This window comes from Ambystoma mexicanum, chromosome 3p (assembly GCF_040938575.1).
Source record: "Ambystoma mexicanum isolate Mex_15411 chromosome 3p, UKY_AmexF1_1, whole genome shotgun sequence".
In the NCBI taxonomy this organism is placed as follows: domain Eukaryota; kingdom Metazoa; phylum Chordata; class Amphibia; order Caudata; family Ambystomatidae; genus Ambystoma; species Ambystoma mexicanum.
In genome coordinates, this window is record NC_090925.1 from 172,946,363 (window position 1) to 172,969,239 (window position 22,877).

Genomic DNA, 22,877 nt, shown 5'->3' on the forward strand with positions numbered 1-22,877 from the left:
TTGTTGGTCATGGAAACTCCTTTATGAGCCCCTCAAAATACTGGATTCTGCCTCAAAATGTCCTCATTCGCAGCCTTTACCCGACTCTGTGGTTTCTGCTGCAGCGAGGAAATGTCCACTAACCCCTCCTCTCCATGCATGGTTCCACCAGATCAAGAGGGTAAGAAGGTGGACACGTTTGTGAAATACATCATCACCACCGCTGACTCTCCTGTAAAAGTAGCTAACGCTTTAGCTATACTCTCCACATACGATAGAGAGCTATGGTATAATCAGGGACCCATTTTAGACTTCCTCCCGGAGAACAAGAGGAATAAGGTGATGGCATTGTTTTATGAGGGTGAAGTTGCCTCTAATCACGCTACTAGAGTCGCTTTGGACATTGCCGATTCGGGTTTCTGGGTAAATATAAGGGTACCTGTAAATACCATAGGTCCTCCAGGTAAAATATATAGAAAATAAGCAATGGACCTAGATATGTGTGAGGCTTAGAGAGAAATACTTTCAAACTGTAAAACTTTTTTCGCAATAGAAAAAATATATTATATTTTCACATACAGTTTTAGTGTTCTTTTTTCCAAACATATTTATACACCATACATTTTTTGACATCATGCTCTCCTCTTCCATACCTTTACTCATATATACAATATGTTATCTCTTTCATAGAAAGTGAAACCAAAATAATCACATATGAACATAAGACAATCCCAACAATGTCAGTATTGTTTTTATTTGTATCGTAATGCACATTTATTGTTCAAAGAATAGCTGAAATTCCTTTCTCTCAGATCTGAGATCTCAGATATTGTATATTGTATGTATGAGTGAAGGTATGGAAGAGGAGAGATTGATGTCAAAAAATGTATGGTGTATAAATATGTTTTGAAAAAAGAACACAAACTGTTTGCGGAAATAAAATATATTTTTTCTATTGCGAAAAAGGTTTTGCAGTTTGAAAGTATTTCTCTCTAAGCCTCACACATATCTAGGTCCATTGCTTATTTTCGATTTGGGTTTGTGACTAACGGGCCGCGGGACAGTGCTCCTCAGGTAGGGCTGGTTGGAGTACACTAACTTTCGCACTGAGGTCCAATCAAAAGTTATTGACATGCCTTTTGAAGGCATCGACCTTTTCGGCAAGGATGTAGATGAGACCCTGCAGTCCATAAAGGCAGACACAGATATGGCAAGCTCGCTGGGTACTCTTCAGCAACAAAGGCAGCCCTGTCATTCATCCAAAGGCCATTTCTCAAGGTCCACAATAGAGTATAGACCAGTATATCGGCAACCTTCGCGCTCCAGCACGCAAGACGTGTACAGAGGCTGTTCACAGTCCTACATAGGGAGAACACAGTGTCGGCTCAGAACGTCCTCCAGGACGCAAAAATGACCAAACAGGCCTGACCACATCCATCCATTCTTCCCGTCATGGGACAGGAGCAACACCTGCCTCTACTATTGCAAGAGATCCAAGCACAGTAAAAAAAAAACATCTACCCATGCATGCTATAGAGGCAAATGGAAATGCTTCTCTGTGTGGTGTAATTCACAAGGTTTTTCTCCTCTTTGTATCAAACCTCCTCAGATCCTGCCGTATCTGCTCTCCCTAGCAAAGGCGGGCCTTGCTCACGTAAGCGTCAAGGTACACCGGGAATCTATCTCCTGATACACTCTAATGCCTGGCAGGCCTTCCTTTTGGTCTCTTAGATTTGTTAAATAATTCCTAAAAGGTCTGTTCAGAGCATTCCCTCCTGTGAAAGCTCCATTCACTGCATGGGAGTGCAAGTACTCCTTTTGAACCTCTTCACAGTGCTTCTCTAAACTTGTTGTCTTGGAAGACTGCTTTTCTGGTGGTGATCACTTTGGCCAGACGTGTGGGATAGTTACAGACTCTCTCTTGCAAGCCACCTTATTTGTCTTTCCGTCAGGCCAGGTGGCACTACATACTCATCTATCCTTCATGCCAAAGGTTCCGTCAGACTTTCATTTGAACAAGCATTTAGTTCTGCCGTCTTCTTTCCCAACCCTGCCTCTCCTGCAGAACAGGCTTTGCATTCACTAGCTGTGGCGCGTGCTTTGAGGTTTTATGTCGCACACACTAAGGGGGTCATTCCAAGGCTGGAGGTAGCCATGGTGCTATTAGCACCATGGCTACCCCCATACCGCATACCGGGTCCGGGTTCCCTGAATGGGGAAATACCGGGCCATTCCAACCTTGGAGGACCCAGTATTTCCCCATTCAGGGTACCCATCCCCATTCCCATTCGAGCCCCCATAGGGCTCAACAGGAAGGGAGCTAACAACGGGCCCCTTAATAACGGGCCTGTTGTTAGGTCCCTGGTTTGCTAGCGAGACCTGCTAAAGGCACCTGGTTTTACCAGGCGCACTTTGCCGGTCCTGCGAGCAGACTCGTAATAGGGTGGTAATAGATTAACCCCTTACCGCCCAGCTCGGAATGAGGTCCTAAGACTTTTTGCACATCATCTCAGTTGTTTATGACATTGGCAACTGGGGGACAATGGAAATCCCTCTCCAAGTTTTTTAGGGAGACCGGGAGCCCATTTCACAAGAGCTGTGGCTGCTACTGCGGCATTCTTGTCTGGTGTTCACCAGATGGACATGTGCAGGGCTGCTATGTGGAAGTCGACTCATACCTTCATGGCATTCTATTGCATCGACAGGAATTCCAGGTTTGAGTGCTCTGTCAGCCAGTCAGTGCTTTGCAACCTGTTTAATTGAGGTGAGTGGGTTCCAGAAACGAGTTATTATATTGCTTCTGTTGATTGAGACTATGCCACCTCCTGTGGTTGCATATTTACTGCTGTATAGTCATATTCATGAGCATGCAAATCCATGTAGAACCCCAAGCTGGAGAAGGATAAAGATACTTACCTGTAACCCCTGTTCTCCCGCAAGAGTATCTTACATGGATGCACATGCGACCCTCCCTCCTACCCCTCTATGGCTCTTATTGTTTCCTACTGCCACTTCACGTGCACTTGTAAATCTGAAGACGGCCATTGGCTTTGGCAGTATGACCCAAAGTGACAGCAATAGGCTACATAAGCAAGCAGTTTTCAGTTTGAAAGCAAAACTGCTTTTAATGTTACCAAGGATTCCCAGCCTGACGGCGGGAATCTTCATGAGGATGTGAATCCATATAAGACTCATGATGGAAAAGAGGAGTTACAGGTTTGTTATTAACTGGCCATTGATGGTAGCAGGTGTAAAATGGTGTGAGTACCTGGACATCTAATAGCAGTGCCTGGCAAATGCCTAATATGTATACACAAAACTGTTGGCTTTGCTAATGCTTGTTTTTGACAGGACTTCATTGAAGGACACGCACAGTGCTTATAAATCGAGTGGCTGAAGGCAGACCTGGTTACGACATTTTTATTACAAAAGTAGCCATTTTACAACTCCAATTAAGTCATTACCCCTCCTCAGAAGACTGCTATGAAAAAACACTGACAGGCACTTGAATGCAAAGTTTCATGGTAAGACTTCATTAGCAAGCTCAAAGAGTTCCCATGATGTGGTTTTTGTGCGAGTTGGGGCATGAACTGGGTGGGAATGTGTCATGACACAAAGGTGTTCCTTATGGAGGAAATGGAAATTGCTGCATTCTGTGATGCCATTACGTTATCCTCGCAAAGTGTATTGCAGGTCTAGTTGTTCTCAAGATGGCTTCCGCGTTTCTATTTGCACGAGAAAGCTGCAGGGAACCAACACGTTGCAACCCATGGTTTAGTCGGGTATGACGCTGTCGGTTTCTTAGCCTCCCGCTTAGTTTCCAGACGTTCCTCTTGCTTGCTCGCTCCTGCCCCTTTGTCCGCTCCCTCCTTCCTTTCTCTACTCAAGGATTAGCGTGGCCTTGGGCAAGTATTAGGTGAGCAAATACCCAAACAACACCTACAACACCTACAAGTTGTGTGCCCCTCCTCGTATGCCTTTTCTCCCTATCTGTACTCTAATGCAAACGTTTTGGTTTATAAGCGCCGCCTAAAAAGACCACTATGACCCTTTTTGGCATTATAAATGTGTACAGTAGTGGTCTGAGCCACTACTGTACATTATCCATTTCCACCATTACATATACATTTAAAAACAAAATTCTTCAGAAGTTACCACAGGCAAAGGCAGCATTCTTGCAATAGCGCCAGAGGTATTTCAGTAATACCACCTGCTCCTGTGGTAAACTCTGAATAGAGCAGACTAGTAGAAATACCACTGTGGTTCTTACTGCCATTGGTATTTCTGGAAAAAGTCCGCCCAACTCTTCATGACCCCCCAAGAGTGCAGGAGAAGAGCCAAAAGAGATCTGAATCACTTTGCAAGAGTTTATTAACAACTGCCTCCTCCTACAAGGTTTCATATTATGAGCACCAAAATGTACAGTGTGAAAGACAGATGTGTATGCAAGTGATTGCAATGAGTGAAACAATGCGGTTTGCGGCATCTTAGTCCCAGGATCATACGAAAATAGAGAATGCAAAAATGTCGAAGCCCAAAATGCGAAATTATAGACCCCAATTTGATATATGTGGGGGGAGGGTTAAGTAAATATAAAAGGTGGAGTGGTATTTGAGGGTGGGGCTGTGTGGGGTCTCCCCCCACATATATATGTGGGAAAAAGGGGTACAAAAAATGTATATTTTGGGCTTCGATATTATATTTTCACAGTTTTCACATAGATCCGTTAGTCCCTCTGGTGGAGAGAAGGGAAACTATGTGTACACAATGTCAGCACATGCCTCCTGCAGGGGCGGAGATATTTCACAAGCTGACCTCTGGGGACGAAGGATGGGACCATTGCTCCATATGAAGAGCCCCACTTGTCCTGAAAAGGCAGGGACTGTCTGAATATACCCTCTAATGTTATAGCGTGGGAGTTGTAGCTAATTCATCTTATTCACCGATCTATGCCTCCCCGGCCTTCTGACTTGACAGTGGTTCGTGGACTGCGCTGCTTTTATACCAGAATCAATGGGCCTACTACTGCTGCACTGCGCTGTGGTTTCTCACCCCAATGCTTAAGAGCCCTTGTCCTCTCTCCATTTTTCAGGCGCAGTTCAAGAAAGAGAAGCCTGAGTATCACTATGGCCAGCGGAACCCCTTCTACCCGGACGCCGTGAAGATCATCTATTGTTTCCACTCGCTGGTCAAGAGCTTTGTGAAGATCCAGCCACCCAAGGAGACACTGCCCTGTGAGCAAGAATTCGCCATCGAGGTGGACTACATCATCCGTCACAGAGACATCCCCAGGACTGACGGCTACCTCAAGCTGCATCACTTTGTAAGGAGCACTGCCATTGTTTCTTTCCAAATGAAGCAGGCCCGATAAGGGCCCCCACCGTGGCAGACTGATTGTGGTGGGGGAAAGTGGTGGTGGCAAGGGAGCCTCTGGCAGACTTGCCGCGTTTCAAATCATACAGACACTGAAAAATGTAGTCCTGATAACATGAGGCAGGAGACTTGCGGGAATAATTGCACCTAGGTGTAAGATATCTCCAGAAGTAATCAGACTATACCTTCTCTTCCAGGTTATGGCAAGAGGACACATCGTACAGCATGGCCAGACAGGATTGAACATCACTGTGGACTCAGGTACGAAACATGGTTTCCACCCATCTTCCGTCACACCCCTCGCAAGCTCGAAACCTTGGTTGAAGACTCAATGCACCTCCAAAGGGCAGTGCTACAATGGTCCCACACAGTTTTAACAATTGATCAATTAAATGTTATATTGGGTTCACAATGCATTCCCATTTTACGTCCCATTAATCCGCCTGCTTAATACTCAGCAGAGCAGTCAAGGATTGAACCGGTGCTGCATTTTGACTAACCCCCTGGATTGTGGGGTAAAATGGATGCCTGTTAGTGAACAGCTGTCATGTCCATTGGCCCTCTTGGAATCTGTCTATGTTTGGATACATCCAACTTTCCGGGCAACTTCTAATCTGCATCTTCTGTCTATGCAATATGCACCTCCCCTGGTGTTTCCAGTCTGTCTCCAGTAGCCATGCTTCCATAGTGGCACATTCTGTGAAGCTTCCAATCTGTGTCCTGAATCCCATAGGCCTGAGTGTATTTTCCCCATAGCTTCCAATCTGTGTCCTGAATCCCATAGGCCTGAGTGTATTTTCCCCATAGCTTCCAATCTGTGTCCTGAATCCCATAGGCCTGAGTGTATTTTCTCCATAGCTTCCAATCTGTGTCCTGAATCCCATAGGCCTGGGTGTATTTTCCCCATAGCTACCAATCTGTGTCCTGAATCCCATAGGCCTGAGTGTATTTTCCCCATAGCTTCCAATCTGTGTCCTGAATCCCATAGGCCTGAGTGTATTTTCCCCATAGCTACCAATCTGTGTCCTGAATCCCATAGGCCTGAGTGTATTTTCCCCATAGCTACCAATCTGTGTAATGTATATGTAATTGTGTGCATACAGTTTTCTCAAGACTCCTAATTTGTGTTATGCATCCACGCAAAGGACGTGTAACTTCCTTATGACATATAAACCCCTCACACCTAACTCAAAACACATGCTCTGGTTTTACATGCCTTCCCCGTGATGTTTAATCTGAGGTCAAGCCTATTCTGCGGTATATTTACCTTCTTCATACAACTACTGATTTGTGTTCTGCGTCTATAATATAGTCGGTACGTAAACCTTCCTCATCGTGGCTATTATTCAAATGTGCCCTCTACCAATGTTAGAGCAAAAGTACCCTCCTCATGGACTGCTAATGCTTCTCTTAAAATCATATTTGTGTGTTACTCTGATTTCAACAAAGATGAAGAGGTCGGAGGACTGAAAGGCCGACCCCATGCTCATTTGGATCATGTTTGAAGGCAGCTTACTGAGCCCTTTAACACTGAGGTCCGGCCCCTGCTACCCACAAAACCAGAGACTGTTAGATCTGCTCCACCCTTTTTCTTTCCCTTGCTGCCAAACGTTCCACTCTGCCTCCCCTGTTGAGTTCCCCACTCCCTTGACTTATTCCCTTGGGATCTGCCTCCCTTGCCTTGTATCTCCCCCTATGACCTGTAAAGCATCCCGTTGCTTCCTGGAGCCAAGCGGGTGCTCAATGTGTACCCCAATAATAAAGATAATAACCCACAGGTTGTGATTGCAAAGAGGGGGGGGGCAGAGGCAGCGACCAGAGATTCTGGATCCCCTTCATCATGACTTTCGTTTGGATGGGGCACAAAATTTGTCTGTGACCCAGGTCTCAAAATCCCTTACGCATGTCCTATATGCACCCCATTCTTTTGAGGGCAGATGCACAGCAAATCTCAGCAAACAGGGGTGCATGGCTTTCCCCAGCAGACGCCATTCGTATCCCTGGCGGCATCGGGCTTTGCTCCACAGCTCAGTCCCTGCCAGGAATCTTGCACTCGAGATCCCCCACGAGGTTCCTCTCCAATGCAGGAATGTTGGAATGCCACCCTGGAAGGCCATTTCAATCCCCAAGGAATGGTTCCGTTTTCACAGATTAGGGCTGGTTTTCCTCTGCCAGGAGAAGCCCTTCACGAGCCGTGAAAACGCATTGGTCATTGGCGGCCACCGTTCTTGCATAATGAGCACATGGTGGACATCACTCCAGTGTGATGGAGTGGGCGTGGGGCGGATCCCCGGGCGTACTCCAGTCTTCCTTCCACACGCTTCTCTCCACTGTGTGCAGCGTGTTCCCAGGACTGGGGCCCGCCAGGCGCCAGCGGAAGCACGTGAGGTTGCCCTCTTCCTTGCACTTATATCGCAGGTATAATGATGTCCTGTTCACTTGTTAATGTACTCCTTCTCCCGCTGCACCCTGCAGATTTAAACAGGATATTTCATGGAATTTTCACGTTTAAGACAAAGTTTTACTTGGAATTTCACAATGAACATCTGCATAGTGCCTCGGAATACCAGGGTAATAGGAGGAGAGCACCCCGAAAACCCGAGTTTGGTCCGATAATAATTATGGCAGAAATTCTAGTGCGCTACACTGACTTTGGGTGAAACCCCCTGAATTTACAGAAATCCAGCCGGCGTGGGAGTGGGGGTGTTGACGGGATTGCCTTACCGAGGGGTTGGGGGCTTTGGAGTGTGATATTTCAGCATTTTGGAGGCAACACAAAATAAGACAAAATAGATCTGTCTTTTTTGTGTGCGGCCTTCAAAATGCAAAAATATCACAAAGAGCCATTGAACAACACTTAACTAGCGCCAAAGCGAGAGAGCAGCCTTGGCTGCAACAATTGCATCAACCAATCAGAAAGAGTGAGACCAAATGGTAAAGAAGCAGACATCTTGGAATGCTCTTTTGCAGGCATTCCACCAGGTCCAAGAAGAAGGCTTTTACGATGCTTTTGCGAAATCAGAGCACTTCTGATGATTTGCGTCGAATAAAACAGGTGTGATATAATGACTTCTGCACTGCAGGGCAACAGAGTTGAGTACAACTCCTACTCAGCCCCACATACCACTAAATGAGCAGTGACCCCCCAACCATGAAGAGGGAGCAGGCACATCCCAATGGGTGCACCTCCTTGGCCTCTTTTGGTAATGCAGGCCAAGGGCATGTTATATACCCTTCAGCAGGGGCGTGAGCTAGCAACGAAGCATCGAAACAAGAACAGTCCTAGGATACCAAAATAAAAGTAATGTCCAAACAAGCTCCAATACAAATCAGAGTCTTTAAATAAACTAAACATACAACCACACGAATAAAAACACTAATAACCCACACCTGTTAAGGAACACACAAAATATGCAGACTTTTGAATAAAAGGGCACCCTAGGCCGGAAGACAAGGATAGAGAGGCAATAGTCTCTGCAGCAAAGTTCAAGTTTAAAGTCCATGGGGGTCATTACGAGGTAGGCGGTAAGGGGTTAACGGCATCGGTAAAGGTGCCGGAGCCGTCAACCCCTTACCGCCTCATTACGAGATCTGGTTGCGGGACCCGCTAAGGGCGCCTGGTAAAACCAGGCGTCCTTAGCGGGTCCCATGAGCAGACCAGAGTGTTAACAATGGGCCCGTTATTAACGGGCCCATTGTTGGCACCCTCCCCATTTCCATGGAGCCCTATGGGGGCTCAAATGGGAATGGGGATGGGTTCCTTGAATGAGGAATTACCGGGCCCTCCAAGGTCGGAATGGCCCGGTAATTCCTCATTCAAGGAACCCGGTACCCGGTAAGGGGGTAGCCATGCCACTAATAGCGGCATGGTTACCTCCTACCTCGTAATGACCTCCCATGTCTCTTAGTAATGTGAAGAGTGGGGCTTTAAATGTGACTAAGGCCCTTAAAACCAGGTCTGGGGGAGTGAACCAATACAAATACCTGTAAGGCTTGTTCATTGGATAGCGAGTCAACTTGGTCCTACAGATGGCAGTTGGCCTGATGAAGCTTCGGACATGCAAGTGATGACCGGGTCGACATATCTCAAAAGTGGATGGAGGCGGGAACCAGAACTGTCCCTTTATCCCTGGGTTGCTGTGAGACCCGGTCCAGGGTCTCAAAGGATAATGTGTGTCCTTATTCTGCCCTTCCCAGCCAGGAAGGTTGGTAGGGAACACTTCCAGGGGTGTCCAGTGCCAGTGGAAGGAGTTCTGGTTACCAGTGTTCAGGAAGTAGACAGGCCTCATCCAAACATCAGGTCCCTCAAAAGGCCCTCTGTGAAGAGTAAGTGGAGGGGCTTGCTCCCTCCTTTGAGTCTTCATCTTCGCCTCTATGGCAGATGACTTTGTGCAGAATGTACCCAATAAAGTCTCAGGTGAAACCTTCTTCTTCTGATTCTGAAGTGAAAAGATGATTTGAATATCAATTGAAAATTATCCTTTTAGATCTTCTTGAAAGGGAGCTCAAAGATGATTTAATTACAATGGGAGTCTCCCTCCCTTGTATACGAATGTTGACACATTTAAATTGATCCATTTCAAGCCTCCTCTAAGTGTCCAGTGAAGACTGTTGTGACAAGAGCCTTTGCTTAGTGATGTCAGTCTCAGAGTTCTTTGTGTTCAGAAGTTGGGCAGAAGCACAGGAAGTTTTGAGAGCAAAGGAAATTCCAAGATAATGTACCCCTTGCTTGCTTCTGCTTCCTCCCCTGGGTTTCGCTACTCGTCTCTCCAACCCGGTGCCCACCCCTGTGTCTACATCAAAGACATCTCCAGAAATTGCCAGGGCTTTCCTAAGTATTGAGTGTTTCCTTTACCACTGGGCGGTATATCCTGTTTTCCCAGGAACGCTATAAACCTTCCTAAAGAGAACATAGGACATTTCTTAGGCTGAACCCAAATGAACAGTGAAACCCAGTCCTAGGCGGCAGTGAATCCCCAGAAGTTGGTAGTTGAATGTGACGAAAGAAACTAGCCTGGAAATAAAAATGACACCAAAATCCAGTGTAATTGTATATTCACAAAAATATCATGTCAAACCAGACGATGATTTATCAAACAGCCGCGAGGCCGTGGAAGCCCAGAATCACATCTTTTGCATCATGGCTGCCCATGGTTAAAGGCAGACCCTTGCTTATTGGAACTTTGGGGTCCATTAGGCTGTTTGCAGGAATGCACATGTTACTCTGTAACTGCCATGTTGCCGAGGATTGTCAGTAGACAAGGTGAGCAGAATAACATGTTTGTACTATACAGGAAGGTCAAGGTAAGCCTCGAGGCATGCTGCTGGAGACGCCTCACCAAAGGGTTTACTCATAAAGTCAGATGAAGTCACACCGTCAACCAGAGAAATTAGTAGGGCCATCAAAGCAAAGACTAGTGGTGGCTTCATAACACTGGGTAAAGAGCAGGGGCTGCTGCAATAGGTTAGACAGCCAGGGCCAATAGTAGCAGTAAGACAACACCTTCTACTCATTTTATTTATTTCCATGGTGTTGTCTCTATCTTTACAAGGAGAAATATACACAAAAGAAAAGAAACCTTCACCCATCCTGCCTAAACCCCAGTCTAGCACAGCGTTTAGTTACAGTGATAAAATACGATCAATAACACAGTTCACCTCTTTTCCCACGATCAATCTTTTCCATCATCAAGAAACATCAAATAGGTTCATCGAGTCTATGTGGGCAAGTTGTACACATGAACTCTGAGAGGAACCGTGATATTAACCCCCATTTGCGGGAGAAACTCTGTCCTGTACCCGCTAAAACAGCAGACATTTTTTTCTACTGCCCAAACCTACCATATCTTGGCCCACCATAAATGAATATGCGGGTTGTGCTATCTCTACAATTTATCGCTGTCGCCATCTTCGAAACCAACAGAAGCCTAGTTACAACCCTATTTTCTCCGGCTAACTGGGGGCTTGTTATGATATGGTATGTTATTTATAAAACGCTTAATACCCAGAGGTTTCTAAGCGCGGACCAGGGGATCAGAACCTGTGTTGCTCCGTGTCGTCTTGCTTCCAATGCGAGCACATTGCCCCTGAGCTATCCTCCCGAGACCTGTTCTTACTGTACGTATACCCAGCATCAACAGGGCAGGGACATAGGGGCACGTGCGGTCAAGCTGTCTCGAAATATGCAGAACGGTGCAATCTTAGGGCGTGACCACCATATGTGTAGGAAGGTTCCTTCTCCTCCACACTCTCGCCAGCAATGTCCCTGTCATTCGGGGTCCGTTTGTTTAAGATGCAGCGGGGTGAAACACCATTGCGTGACTATTTTATTCGCCGCCGGGGCTTCATTTGCATAGGTGCTAATGGGTCTGCTGAATTTATGCCTGCTGTTGCAGCCCTCCGAGTGCAAAGGCCAGATTGGGGAAAATGTGATCTACTTTCAAGCATAACACATGTTGGAGGAAACAGATAGGGTCTTAAACAACATGACTATTTTCAAATACAGATTATGGCAACAGGGCTGGGCTGTTGCCGCTTCATCCAAACATGGTGTTCTCTGTCATTAGGCGGGCACCGCCCTAAGGCATTTTTGTAATCTATGTTTTGCAAGAGCCATGTGCATACTGGGGACCATAATTGTTGCGCCATTGGCTGTTACCAAAACAATAACAGGGTAATTCATAGAATTTCGCACAAAAGTGGTGCTAAAATCGATATCCGCGCACGGCGTATTCATGGATTTCAGCCTCCAAAACCAGCCGTGGCGCAGAGTGGCACAGCGACCCTGCAGCTGCACCAGTAACGCCCCCAAGAACGCCCACGCCCAAGGAAAAGCCATCAAAATTCACAATTCATTGCAAAGGGCTGCGCTAACCCTGGACCAGTATACAGTGCTGCCAAACAGCAAACGGCGAGCGGGGAACGTGTATTCCTGGGGTGCGCGGGAAGTTCCTCACGCAATTTCAGCAGGGTACATGTATTTCTGGGGTGCGGGGAACTTTTACACGCGATTTCAGCAGGGTACCTGTATTACTGGGGTGCCCTGGAAGTCACACATGCAATTTCAGCAGGGTACGTGTATTTGTGGGGTGCGGGGAAGTTTAACACGCAATCTCAGAAGGGTAGATGTTTTACCGGTGTGCGCGGGAAGTTACACTTGCGATATCAGCAGGGTACGTGCATTTCTAGGGTGCGGGGAAGTGACACGCGATTTCAGCAGGGCATGTGTATTACAGGGGTGCGTGGGAAGTTACACATGCGATTTCAGCAGGGTACGTGTATTTCTGGGGTGCGGGGAAGTTCAACACGCGATTACAGCAGGGTACGTGTATTACAGGGGTGCGCGTGAAGTCCCACACGCGATTCCAGAAGGGTACATGTATTTCTGGGGTGTGAGGAAGTTTCACATGCAATTACAGCAGGGTGCGTGTATTTCTGGGGTGCGTGGAAGTGTAACACGAAATCACAGCAGGGTACCTGTATTACTGGGGTGCGCGGGAAGTCCCACACACGATTCCAGCAGGGTACGTGTATTTATGGGGCGTGGGGAAGTTTCACACGCAATTTCAGCAGGGTACCTGTATTACTGGGGTGCGCGGGAAGTTACACACGCGATTACAGCAGGGTACGTGTATTACTGGGGTGCGGGCAAGTTTCACGCGCGATAGGCCCTGTGCGAGAGGGGTACGTGTATTTCGGGGGTGCAGGGGAGTCCTACACGTGAATTGGCAGTGTGGGTCTTCCCAGGTGTTCCGTCTACATCCTCCACCGCCCCTGCAGGCAGACCACACCACAGGGGACTACCCTGCACCCCTGGTCATGTCCCGCAGGCAGCCCATCCACCATGGGCATGCCCCCCAGCCAAGCCACATGTCACCTTGCACTAGTGATCACCAACGCATTACCCCCTTGCACCCCCACCACACAGCAGTGCAGGGCACCTGCCAGCAGGCACACACTCGTCTCCCCCAGCACCCCCACCCCCCAGCAGTGTGGGACACCTGCCAGCAGGCCCCCACTCATGTCCCACCCATGTCCCCTTGCACCCCCACCCCCCAGCAGTGCAGGGCACCTGCCAGCAGGCCCCCACTCATGTCCCCTTGCACACCCACCCTGCAGCAGTGCAGGGCACCTACCAGCAGGCCCCCACTCATGTACCACTCATGTCCCCTTGCACCCCCACCCCCCAGCAGTCAGGGGCACCTGGCAGCAGGCCCGCACTCATGTAACCTTGCAGCACCACCCCCAAGCAGTGCAGGGCACCTGCCAGCAGGCCCCCACTCATGTCCCACTCATGTCGCCCTGCACCCCCACCCCCCAGCAGTGCAGAGCACCTGCCAGCAGGCCCCCACTCATGTTCCCTTGCACACCCACCCCCCAGCAGTGTGGGGCACCTGCCAAAAGGCCCCTACTCATGTCCCCTTGCACCCCAGCACTGAGGGGCCCCTGCCAGCAGGCCCCCCCCTCATGTCCCCTTGCACCCCACCCCCCAGCACTGATTGGCACCTGCCAGCAGGCCCCCACTCATGTCCCCTTGCACACCCACCCCCTAGCAGTGCGGGGCACCTGCCATCAGACCCACACTCATGTCCCACTCATGTCCCCTTGGCACCCCACCCCCCATCAGTGTGGGGCACCTTCCAGCAGGCCCCCACTCATGTTCCCTTGCACGCCCACCCCCCAGCAGTGTGGGGCACCTGCCAACAGGCCCCCTCTCATGTCCCCTTGCACCCCCAGCACGGAGGGGCACCTGCCAGCAGGCCCCCACTCATGTCCCCTTGCACACCCACCCCCCAGCAGTGTGGGGGACCTGCCAGCAGGCCCCCACTCATGTCCCACTCATGTCCCCTTGCACCCCCACCCCCCAGCACTGAGGGTCACCTGCCAGCAGGCCCCCACTCATGTCCCCTTTCACCCCCAGCACTGAGGGGCACCTGCCAGCAGGCCCCCACTCATGTCCCCCTGCATCCCCACCCCCCAGCAGTGCAGGGCACCTGCCAGCAGGCCCCCACTCATGTCCCCCTGCACCCCCACCCCCCAGCAGTGTGGGGCACCTGCCAGCAGGCCCCCACTCATGTCCCACTCATGTCCCCCAGCACCCCCACCCCCCAGCAGTGTGGGGCTCCTGCCAGCAGGCCCCCACTCATGTCCCCTTGCACCCCCACCCCCAACAGTGTGGGGCACCTGCCAGCAGGCCCCCACTCATGTCCCCCTGCACCCCCACCCCCCAGCAGTGCAGGTCACCTGCCAGCAGGCCCTGACACATGGCCCCCAACCAACACGTCATCACGATCTAGATCCCTGGCCCTTATGGCCAGCCTCCACATGCCAAAGACCCACCCAAGTATTGCACCCACCAACATAGAAATGCCAATTACATGACACAACCCCAATGGCAAGTATGTAAATGAAGACATGTCCCTCACACACACACAATGGGTGCAAGTGAATCTCAAAACCCATATCATGACATGCATGAAACCAATGAGATAATACCACACATCGAAGTTTGAATAAAACATGTATTAAAAGCAACATGAATGGAATTAAAATCAAACAAACGACAATGGAAATTAAAAAAGATAAGCTGCATGTCTGTAAAATAATGAAAAACAACAAATCATAATCCAAAGGAAAGGTGTCCAAATCACAGTTCCAAAAATGAAATCCAAGGGAAAAACAAAAGTGAAAACCATTGCTCCATGGGGAAATCCAAACAAAAAAGTAGAATCCAACAGTCAACTATATACAGATGAACAATCCAGGGTCCATGATCCCAACTGAAGAAATGAAACCTATCAAAAACTCCTAGCTAATAAAAAAACTATATACAAAAATGTGGTCCATTGTCCAAAAGGTCCAAAATAAAGAAAAAAAACAAAGGAAACCTAAAACTAACTAAATAACTATTTACAAGGGCAGCGGGCAAGTCCAACGGCTCAAATGTTGATGTTCCGGGCCAGGGCATCATCGAACTCCTGCTCGATGTCCCGGAGGTGCTCCTCTTCCATGGCCCGGAGGGTTCACAGGGATGATGACATCTGGAACTCCAGGTCCCTGCGAATGGCCTCGAGGCACTCAGCCCGCCTCAGGGCCCTACGCATGGAGTTCTCCGCCCTGACCATCATGAGCTGTGCCTCTTCCGCCCGCTGCCTCTCCGCATCTATCGCATGGCCCAACCGCTGCCACACGGAAGACACTTCCCATCCATGGTCCTCCTGCCCTCTGGCCAATGCCTGCGCCTCTGATGTTAATGGCCCCGAGCCATCATTGCTCCCACCTACAGCCTGCTCCTGCTGCTGCTGTTCATGTGCCCTGTCCGATGGTGCCTGCACATCCTCCATCTGCTGGTCTCCAGTTGTGGTGTCCACCCCTGCTGGACCGCTGACTCCCGACTGTGGCAGGGATGTGAGCTCCACCAAGCTGGCTGTGTTGGTCAGGCCAGGTCCACAGGGGGACCTGGTGGAATCTGGGCCGGAAGACGATGTGGAGAACGACTGGTGCATAGCCTCCACAGAGGAGGAGAGGTCCGCCAGAGTGCGCGACACATGTAGGAACCCTCCGACCAGGGCCCCTCCCAGCAGTGCCACGTCACGACGCTGCTCTTCGTGATGGCGTGCGTTCTCCGCCCAGGAAGAACGCACGTCATCACGAATGACACGCGTGCGCAACGCGACACCCACCAGGACGGATCCCATACGGTCGCGGGACCCCTCGTCCGCAGGTAGTGGAGAGGCAGGTGATGTGGCACTCTCCCCTACCTGCGGACGGGCCTGGGACGGGGCCTCCCTGCTGGTGCATGATGGTGCAGTCACAGGGTCAAGGACAACGACATGCACAGGCCCCTCCGTGGTGACCTGTGCTGCCTCCTGACCCTGGCCCTGGACTGCACCACTCGCACCAGTGGTACTACCCCCACCAGGCCCCATGTGCGGCTCAGTAGCGGTCTCCTCCTCCTCTGTGGAGACCACCAACCTGGATGTCTCCACACCGTCTTCCGCCATTGGAAGCCCCTGTGGGGGCTCACCCGGCCCTTCCGCCACAAGCGTTGAGGCAGACGCAGCACCAGCCCCCTCGCTCCCGGATGATGGTAATTCCTGGGAGGGTGGCTGGGCCTTGCGTCGCCGCCCAGTGGAGGCATCCCCGCCGCTTGGCTCCACAGCGCCGTCTCCGCCCTCTTCTTCACTCGACGCTGCGTAGAGGGAGACATAGAACACAAGCATCAGGGTACAGTACAAAATACCCTAGACAGGAAGCAATAACACATGAGTGGCACTGTCAAATGTCACTTCCATCCTGTCATTCCACAACACATGGGTCAATGCACACAACACACATGCAGAAACAGTCCGGGCGCCTGCAATCAACATCAACATCCATGTAGAAGGGCCCCTGTAAACCAAGATGTTGCCTTCAAAGTCACATGCATCCATGGCATTTCAAAGTCACACACACACTTCTCAGGCACACACACACATGTGCACCATACATGTACATGACATCAGCACACATTCCTCACCCCCCCCTCCATGTCCAGGAACAGAGACAGCCATGCATTCATGTGTGCATTCCACACAGAGCTCCCCATGTTGCTTTAAAACACATGCACCAACCTTGTGGCTCACACATAACTGGTCTCACATGCATGACCATGATGTCCCTGCACACACACATATCCATACATGGCCTATGTCACACATACAGGCAAGCATCAGACTACCAGCACACTGTAACATGCACTGTCTCAGACAGCAATGCTTGGCCACTTACCGCCCAACTCCAGAAGGGTCTGCCTCCGAAGGATCTGGACATGGAGTGCTGGGCCTACGCGTTTCAGGACCCTCATCTGGATGGCATTCAGGCGTGTCCGGTCCCCCTCCGCGAGGCACCAGGCCTTGTGGAGGGTCCTGGACCTGAAGTCCTCCCAGCGCTTCTTGACATGTTGTAAGTCGCGGACTGCCACCCCCTCCGCGTTGATGGCAGTCACGATGTCTGTCCAGATCTGAGTCCGTCCTTCCTTGTCGGCGGCCGACCTTCCGAAGAGGGCATCATACTGCCCCAGGACATGCTCCACCAGGACACCAACTTCGGTGGCAGTGAAGCTGGTGGCCCTCTGCCTCTCTGGCTGGGGGTTGCCAGTGGTGCCAGATGGTGTAGTGCCCGACATGGCAACCCCAGAGGCAGGAGTGGGTGGGCAACTGGGTCTTGGGGCTGGGCTGTGAAGCGATGGAATCCCAGTCGGGAGTCTTCTGTTCCAGCAGGGGTGGACACAGCAACTCGACCCCTGCAGATGGCTGACGTGCAGGCACCAAATAGCAGGGCACGTGGGCAGCAGCAGATGGCTGGTGGGAGCGTGCTCAGGGCTCTGGGGGGCAGGAAAATGGCCTTCTGGGCAGGAGCGTGGTCTTCCATGTGTGTACGCGTGGCCAACTTGATATGGAGTGATTTGGCACGTGAAAATCTTGCACGTCAGCGTGTAATTCGAGGAAAGGCCCTTAGCGTGTAAGCACGTCAGCACACATACATGATATCATTGGACAAAAGGCCCTTAGAGCGTAAGCGCATCAGCACACGTTCGCGATATCATTGGACCAAAGGCCCTTAGCGTATAGGCGCGTCTGTGACGTATTGTGCACGGACGTTGCCCTTTCGCGTGTAAAACTTGCTGCGCACCCCGGAAATTCACGTACTCCCTCGATCAGGGCCCTTTCGCGTGTGAAACTTCACGCGAACACTGTAATACACGTACCCTGCTGAAATTGCGGGTGAAACTTCACGCTGATCCCAGGAATACACGTACCCCGCTCGCTCGCACAGGGACAATATTCCAGGGGTCGCGTGAAGTTTCACACGCGATAGGCCATGTGCGAGTGGGGTACGTGTATTTCAGGGGTTCGCGTGAAGTTTCACACGCGATAGGCCATGTGCGAGTGGGGTACGTGCATTACTGGTGTTCGTGGGAAGTTTCACCCGTGATAGGCCCTGTGCAAGTGGGATATGTGTATTTCAGGGGATCGCGTGAGGTTTCACACGCGATAGGCCATGCGCAAGTGGGGTACGTGCATTACTGGTGTTCGCGGGAAGTTTCACCCGCAATAGGCCCCGTGCGAGTGGGGTACCTGTATTTCAGGGGTTCTTGGTAAGTTTCACACGCGATTTAGCTGTCAGAGCGGGGTATGTGAATTTCGGGGGTGCACGGGGAGTCCTACATGTGAATTGGCAGTGTGGGTCCTCCCAGGTGTTCCCTCTGCACCCTCCACGGCCCCTGCAGGCAGACCACACCACAGGGGACTCCATGTCCCGCAGGCAGCCCATCCACCATGGCCATGCACCCCAGACAAGCCACCTGTCCGCTTGCACCACTGATCAACAACTCATATACCCCTGCACCCCCACCTCCCAGCAGTGCAGGGCACCTGCCAGCAGGCCCCCACTCATGTCCCACCCATGTCCCCTTTCACCCCCGCTCCCCGGCAGTGTGGGGCACCTGCCAGCAGGCCCCCAATCATGTCCTCTTGCACCCCCACCCCCCAGCATTGTGGGGCACTTGCCAGCAGGCCCCCACTCATGTCCCACTCATGTCCCCTTGCACCTCCACCCCCCAGCAGTGTGGGGCACCTGCCAGCAGGCCCCCACTCATGTCCCACTCATGTCTCCTTGCACCCCCAGCCCCCAGCAGTGTGGGGCACCTGCCAGCAGGCCCCCATTCATGTCCCACTCATGTCCCCTTGCACCCCCACCCCCAGCAGTGTGGGGCAACTACCAGCAGGCCCCCACTCATGTCCCACTCATGTCCCCTTGCACCCCCACCCCCCAGCAGTGTGGGGCACCTGCCAGCAGGCCCCCACTCATGTCCCACTCATGTCCCCTTGCACCCCCAACCCCCAGCAGTGTGGGGCACCTGCCAGCAGGCCCCCACTCATGTCCCACTCATGTCTCCTTGCACCCCCACCCCCCAGCAGTGTGGGGCACCTGCCAGCAGGCCCCCACTCATGTCCCCCAGCCAACACATCATCACAATCCAGATCCCTGCCCCTTATGGCCAGCCTCCACATGCCAAAAACCCACCCAAGTATTGCATCCAGCCACATAGAAATGCCAATTTCATGATACAAACCCAATGGCAAGTATGTAAATGAACACATGTCCGTCACACACACACAATGGGTGCAAGTGAATGTCAAAACCCATATCATGACACGCATGAAACCAATGAGATAATACCACATATCGAAGTATGAACAAAAAAATGTATTAAAAGCAACATGAATGGAATAAAAAACAAACAAACGACAAAGGGAATGTAAAACGAAAAGCTGCATGTCCGTAAAATAATGAAAAACAACAAATCATAATCCAAAGGAAAGGTGTCCAAAGTCACAGTTCAAAAAATGAAATCCAAGGGAAAAACAAAAGTGAAAACCATTGCTCCATGGGTAAATTAAATAATGAAAAAGATGAATCCAATAGTGAACTATTTACAGAAGAACAATCCAGGGTCCATGATCCCAACTGAAGAAATGAAACCTATCAAAAATACTACCTAATGAAAAACGATATACAGAAAGGTGGTGCATTGTCCAAGCACACCCAAAATAAAGAAAAGACCAAAGGAAACCTAACACTATCTAACTATTTACAAAGGCAGTGGGCAAGTCCAACGGCTCACATGTTGATGTTCCGGGCCAGGGCATCATCGAACTCTTGCTCGATGTCCCGGAGGCGGTCCTCTTCCATGGCCCCGAGGGTTCGCAGGGACGATGACATCTGGAACTCCAGGTCCCTGCGAATGGCCCCTACGCATGGAGTTCTCCGCCCTGACCATCGTGAGCCGTGCCTCTTCCGCCCGCTGCCGCTCCGCATCTATCGCATGGCCCAACCGCTGCACACGGAAGACACTTCCCGTCCAGGGTCCTCCTGCCCTCTGGCCGATGCCTGCCCCTCCGATGATGAAGGCCCCGAGCCATCATGGCTCCCACCTTGTTGCTGCTGCTGCTGTGCCGCTGCCTGTGCCCTGGCTCCTGCTGCCTGCACATCCTCCTCCAGCTGGGGTGCAGTTGTTGAGGTGCCCACCCCTGCTGGATGTCCGACTCCCGACTGTGGCAGGGATGTGTCCTCCACCAGCCTGGCCGCAGGGTCAGAGGCAGCTCCACAGGGCACCCAGGTGACACATGGGTGGGAAGATGGCACGGAGGACGACTGGTGCATAGGGGGTTCAGTTGAGGAGGGGGTCGGAACAAGGTCCACAAAACGGAAGAATCCGGCCATGGCGAGCTGTCCCAGTGGGTCAACGCGGTCAACGAGCCATGCAAGAAGACGTGCAGTCTCCTCATGAAAAGACTGCAGGTCAGCTTGCATGGCACGTTGATGCAACGCCACCCAGGACAGGCTCAACCCAGTGCCGGATAGCCACATCTGCAGGGAGAGGAAGGCCAGTTGGTGTAAGCCAATCCCGTCCCTGAGAATGGGTCTGGACGTAGGTATCCCTGCTGGTGCAAGATGATGCAGTCACAGGATCGGGGACAGGATTACACACAGGCACCTCCGCGGCGGCCTGTGCTGCCTCCTGTCCCTGCCCCTGCCCCTGCACTGCACCACTAGAACTAGTGGAATCCCCACCTCCAGACCCGTCTCTGTCCCTTGCACGGCCTCCTCCTCCACCAAACCCCCCACCAACCTGGATGACTCCGTGCCATCTTCCTCCGTTGGGCCCTGTGGGGTCTCAGCTGCCCCTTTGGCTGCTGAGGAGTCCAACTCCAACCTCCGCCTCTTGGACCTCCCCTCGGCAGCTGTGACCTGGGACGTGGCACCGGAATCCTCACTCCCTGACGAGATGACAACCTGGGAGGGGAGCCGGGCCTTGCGTCTCCGGCTGGCGGTGCGATCCCTGCCGCTGAGCTCCACAGCACCTTCTCCACCCTCTTCATCAGTTGACGCTGCAGAAAGGGAGAGATAGGAGACAGACATCAGGGCACTGTACAATGGACTCATAAACACATGACAGTTGTACATGAGTTGCATTGTCAAACTTCAGACATGGCATCACAATCCCCAACACACATGTCATTGCAACTCACACACATGAGCTATTCAACAGCCATATTGCAACAGCCAGCACCATCCATACACATATAAACAGCATGAGCAGCCAAAGGTGAGCAGACATCACATGAAACACAGGGAGTGCCCTAGACATGCACACACACCACCACAATTACATGCATGTGTACACCTCCACCAACTGTCGCAGTGATGGGATGGGCATCCATGTCACATCTGGCAATCCGTCTTCTACATATCAGTCTCACATGCATCCATGTTACATCACTGTTGCACCCATGTCAAATACACACACATGCACATGTACACGGTGCAGATACATGCAGCTGGAACCAACATCCATGTGTGACACCACAACCATGCCAACTTACATACACAGTAATCAAAACATGTGTGCTCACACATCTGCATTTGGCCTGCATGCTTGCCCACACTTACACCATCCATGTGTCTCGGACATGAAAGGACTTGCATGTGTCAGCCTCACAGCCCTGTACATACACATCCATACATAGCCCTACAAAACCACATGTACAACCTGCACACTATTGGCACACCACCACACGCACAGCTTCCAATCAGTATGCATGTACACTTACCGCTCGACTCCAGATGGGTCTGCCTCTCAAGGACCTGGACGTGGAGCGCTGGACGTATGCGTTCCAGGACCCTCATCTGATGTTCCGACAGGTGGCCCCGGCGCCCCTTAGCATCCGCTGCCTTCAAGAGGCGCTGGGCCTTGTTGAGGGTCCTGGACCTGAAGTCCTCCCAGCGCTTCTTGACATGTTGTAAGTCGCGGACTGCCACCCCCTCCGCGTTGATGGCAGTCACGATGTCTGTCCAGATCTGAGTCCGTACTTCCTTGTCGGCGGCCGACCTTCCGAAGAGGGCATCATACTGCCCCAGGACTTGCTCCACCCGGACACCAACTTCGGGTGCAGTGAAGCTGGTGGCCCTCTGCCTCTCTGGCTGGGGGTTGCCAGTGGTGCCAGATGATGTAGTGCCCGACAAGATAAACCCAGAGGCAGGTGTGGGTGGGCAACTGGGTCCTGGGGCTGGGCTGTGGAGCGATGAAATAGCAGTCGGGAGTCTTCGGTTCCAGCAGGGGTGGTCACAGCAACAGCACCCCGGGCTGACGTGCAGGCAGCAAATGGCAGAGCACGTGGGCAGCAGGCAATCAGGCAGCAGCAGATGGCAGGTGGGAGCGTGCTCGGGGCTCTGGGGGGCAGTAATTCGGCCTTCTGGCAGGAGCGTGGTCTTCCATGTGTTAATTCGTGGCCAGCTTGATACTGAGTGATTTGGCACGTGAAAATCTGGCACGTCAGCGTGTAATTTGAGGAAAGGCCCTTTGCGCGTAAGTGCGTCAGCACGCGTATGCGATTTCATTGGACCAAAGGCCCTTAGCGCGTAAGCGCGTCTGTGACGTGCGCGTGCAGGCGTTTCCCTAAACCCGGGTGCATGTTACA

General features: G+C 51.5%; 1 protein-coding gene across 4 annotated transcripts in view; it reads left to right on the forward strand.

The window, feature by feature from the left end:
- LOC138580215 (alpha-2-macroglobulin-like protein 1) overlaps window positions 1-22,877 on the forward strand; it is a 1,347,911-nt gene that overhangs the window by 776,734 nt on the left and 548,300 nt on the right. For all 4 annotated transcript variants that reach the window (XM_069650572.1, XM_069650575.1, XM_069650574.1 and 1 more), the window contains 2 exons: window positions 5,072-5,302; window positions 5,550-5,613. In XM_069650572.1, the coding sequence (XP_069506673.1) occupies window positions 5,072-5,302; window positions 5,550-5,613 (295 nt within the window). The remainder of the gene's footprint in view (window positions 1-5,071; window positions 5,303-5,549; window positions 5,614-22,877) is intronic.